At 45.9% G+C, this 3,988-nt stretch overlaps 1 protein-coding gene across 1 annotated transcript in view; it reads left to right on the forward strand.

Annotated features, from left to right (window-relative positions):
* Positions 1–493: 493 nt before the first annotated feature.
* OSBPL11 (oxysterol binding protein like 11) overlaps positions 494–3,988 on the forward strand; it is a 104,656-nt gene continuing 101,161 nt past the window's right edge. Inside the window, exon 1 of the mRNA XM_003795101.3 lies at positions 494–1,411. Within this exon, the coding sequence (XP_003795149.1) occupies positions 1,236–1,411 (176 nt within the window). The 5' untranslated portion in view covers positions 494–1,235. The remainder of the gene's footprint in view (positions 1,412–3,988) is intronic.

Raw genomic sequence — 3,988 nt, forward strand, 5'->3', positions numbered from 1 at the left:
TTTGTATGGGATGAGGAAGACTACCTAGCTCTGATTTTGAGAACTCTCTAATTTTCACGACAGATTCTTTCTCTTTTTAACAATTGCCTTACTTCAATGTCATGCATTTTTTGATAAAATGACTACAACGAAGAGGTGTGTTTTGTTTTGCTTACATAGTTTCTTATTTTTTCTACGCTTTCTTCCTAAAAATGCATGGAAAGGTCCCTAACAAGACCTGGTTAGCAAGGCCATAAATCACACTTCCCAAGGGCACTGCCTCCGTCTCCTCCCTTCTTTGTCTCCACCTCCAGCACGATCCCAGCTTCTCCTGCCCCAGCCGCGCCCTCCCTCTCCTTTTCTTCCAGCGGGTTACCACCCACTTACCCTCACCCGCATGCCCCGCCCCCTTCAGGGCCCGGATGCCCTCACTCAAGATGGCGCCGGGAGCTTCGGCTCTGGGGGAAGTGAGCTCATGGTACTCCGGAAGGGAAGGCGGGGAGAGAACAAGCGGGTGGGTGACCCGCTGTGGAGCTGTGGGTGGGGCGGCGGCCGCGGCCCTGGTTTTTCTCGCTTGGTCCGGAGAGAGGGAGAGAGCCAGTTCCTGGGAACCGAGTCGAGGGCCCAGGGCCGGGGGCGCTGAAGGAAGTCGCCCCGAGCGGCTCGCCTCTTGCCAAAGAGAGGCAGCCCTGGGAGCCGGCGTCCCGCCCCCGGCGGCCTCCTTTCCCGATCCTCCCGGGTTGCGCGCGCCGGCCGTGGCTCTGTCTTCGGGGCTGCGGCGGGAACCGCCGAGCGGGCTGGACGGGACCCTCCCCCTAGGCACCGGCTGGAAAAAAGGAAGAGGGAGCGCGGCGGGTCAGCACCTTAGCCCAGAGGTCAGGCCGCTGGTTCCGTGTTCGTGCTCCTCAGTCCTTCATCCAGCTCTCCTGGCTGGAGTTCGAATCCGCGACCTCCCCTCGCTCCTTATGCGTCTCCCTTAAGTGTGTCACCAAGCCCTCTGGCCGGATGATTTTTTTCCTCCTTGACTTTGCTAGGAAGGAGATATATGTATGTATCTAAAGGATATCTGTCCTCGTCTCCACCCCAGCCCTCTTAAAAGTTTTAACTTCAGTGGAAGTGCGTATCTTCCTTTCTTGGACCATTTGACGGTTCCTACTCCAGCCACTGTCTGATTTAGCAACTGGGATCACATTCAGATCTAATCTTAAAAAAAAAAATCGCCTACAGAGTAGTTCTCCCCAGTCCAAGAAGGACAAATGGATTTTGGAGTTAAGATGCAGGGGGGCGAACCAGTGCCAACGATGAAAGTCTCAGACAGTGAAGGAAAACTGGAGGGCATGGCCACAGCGGTGACCCCGAACAACAAGAACAGCAGCAACAGCAGCTGTAGGGGTGGAATCCGTGGAGGCAGTACAAAAGGCTGGCAATACAGGTAAGGTCTTTTCTCCAAGGTGATTTCCTGGGGATGAGGTAGGGGTGAGTCTGTGGAATCTACATTCTTCAGTTGTTGAAAGGTAAGGTTTATCCACTGGCTTGCAGAAGCAACTGATAGGTCTCACTTGAACTTGGTACCTCACTTGAACCTGGTGCCCCAAGAATTAATTAATTCATCCATTCATTCAACAGGTATTTATTGAGGGCCTTTCAGGGAATACAGAAAATGTATCCGGAACTTCCTCTGCAACCGGAGAGTTAGTTCTTCCTCTGATTTAATTCTGTACTCACTTCTCTTTTTGCCTCTGTTGTAATTTGTTAATTTATTTACAAGCCTGCCTTCTCTATAGACTGTGAGGGCAGAACTGTTTAACTCAGCTTTCTCTAGAAGCTAGGAAATATTTATTTGTGGAGAGACTGGAGAAATTGAATCGAAGAAGATTCTTGTCCTCAGTCTGTGACTTAGAAAGGGGAATGTAAATAATTTGACTAGCAGAATAAAGAAAGGTACAGACACTGGTGCTTCTCATACTCTAAACTTGAGTTTGGAGATGTCTCAGTTTGAATTGATGAGGCCACTGCAGTGCCTTTGGTCTTGACGACAAATTCTCCATTTGCTGATTTCCATTAATATTATATGAATGAAAAACTTAAGGAGCATGAAGGCAGTCCTAGAGAAGTAATGTAAAGTATAGGAGAAGTAATAACTATCCAGAATCTTAAGAACTAAAGGGATGAATTTTTAAGTTTTGGTTAACAGTGTGCCTAACTCTAGTCCTCTTTAGCTCTTGCATTGTTTGTACTTGTGAAATTGACATGAAACTTGGACAGAATTAAAGCCAAGCTTTTGTAAAGAATATGTATTTATCATGAATAATAGTCATATATGCAAAATATGCATGGTGACTATATTAGCATACAGAATGAAATGTAGATTATAACTTTTTATTGGTTGTGTTTCTATAGGACAGGAAAGTATATTTAGTTATTGTGAGAAGTCTAGGCTCACTTTTCTTCTTTTTATTTTTATTTTTTTTTGAGACAGAGTCTCACTTTATCACCCTTAGTAGAGTAGAGTGCCTTGGCATCACACCGCTCACAGCAACTTCCAACTCCTGGGCTTAGGCGATTCTCTTGCCTCAGCCTCCCGAGTAGCTGGGATTACAGGCACCTGCCACAAGGCCCGGCTATTTTTTTTGTTGCAGTTTGGCTGGGGCCAGGCTTGAACCTGCCACCCTTTGTATATGGGGCCAGTGCCTTACCTACTGAGCCACAGGCACCACCCTAGGCTCACTTTTAGAATCAACATGATTCTTTTTTTGTTTTGTTTGAGATGAATCATATAGGATTATCAATTATTTGGCAGGGATATTTTGATATAATTTCCAGAAGCAAGATAAAATTCCAGATAGTCAGAGGTAAGTCTTCTGATACCAACTCTTTAAAAACTTCATATCAGTTAACAGACAAGTGAAAACAGACTTTTTAGCACTGAGGAGAGTTGTCATAAACCATGCACTTTCATTCAGAGCCCTGTTATCCCTTATTTAGGGTATTATTTAATGGTTATATAACTTTCAAACTGGTATCTATTGGAAACACAAATGAAAAAGGTTATTAGGGACAATGTAACAGAGGAAATGCAGCTGACCATGTAGAGCATTCAAAGAAGATTTGAAAAATTAACCTGCAGACTCAGCTATATTACTTCCTAGTACAGTAATCATAGTCACAATGATTTTAAGTAATCCAGGAAAGCACATTCTGTTTAGAAAGGCAGAGTACTGTGTGATTATAATGGTGGACAATTTCAGAGGAAAAGGGAAAGAAAGCTCAAGTGTCTAGAAAAATTCAGTTATGTGAAACTCTTCCCCAATGATGAAGACAAAGGCAGTACTGCATTTACATCCTGAGATAGATAGATAGATTTCTTTTTTTTGGCAGATACCTCCCCTGCCCCCCAGGGTAGAGTACCATGGCGCTATAGCTCACAGCAACCTCAAACTCCTGAAGTCAAGTGATTCTCTTGCCTCAGCCATCCAAGTAGCTGGGACTACAGGTGCCTTCCACAATGCTTGCCTAGTTTTTCTATTTTTAGTAGAGACAGGGTGTCAGTGTTGCTCAGGCTGGTCTTGAACTCCTAAGCCCAGGCAATATACCTATCTTGGTTTCCCACAGTGCTAGGATTATAAACGAGCCACAAGGCCCAGCCGTCCAGATGTATAATTTGATTTTAATGTGGCTTATCCTTCAACGTAGTTCTTAGTTTAATTTTTCCATTTGCCTTGAGGGACATTGATTAGGCAGATTTTCCCTTTCTCCTGTAAAGTTCCCTCTTCCTGGCTTCTTCCCCTGAGGCTTAAAGTCTCCAAATTTTTTTTTCCCCTTTGAAAGGAGTCCTCTGTCTCCATAGCTGGAGGGCAGTGGCAGGCTGGCTGCAGCTTCAAACCTCTGGGCTCGGCTCGGCGCCTGTGGCTCAAGAGGCTAAGGCGCCAGCCACATACACCTAAGGTGGCGGGTTCGAATCCCCAGCCCGGGCCCGCCAAACAACAATGATGGCTGCAACCAAAAAATG

This window comes from Otolemur garnettii, unplaced genomic scaffold (genome assembly GCF_000181295.1).
Source record: "Otolemur garnettii isolate 467f Iridium unplaced genomic scaffold, OtoGar3 scaffold00089, whole genome shotgun sequence".
Classification (NCBI taxonomy): Eukaryota; Metazoa; Chordata; class Mammalia; order Primates; family Galagidae; genus Otolemur; species Otolemur garnettii.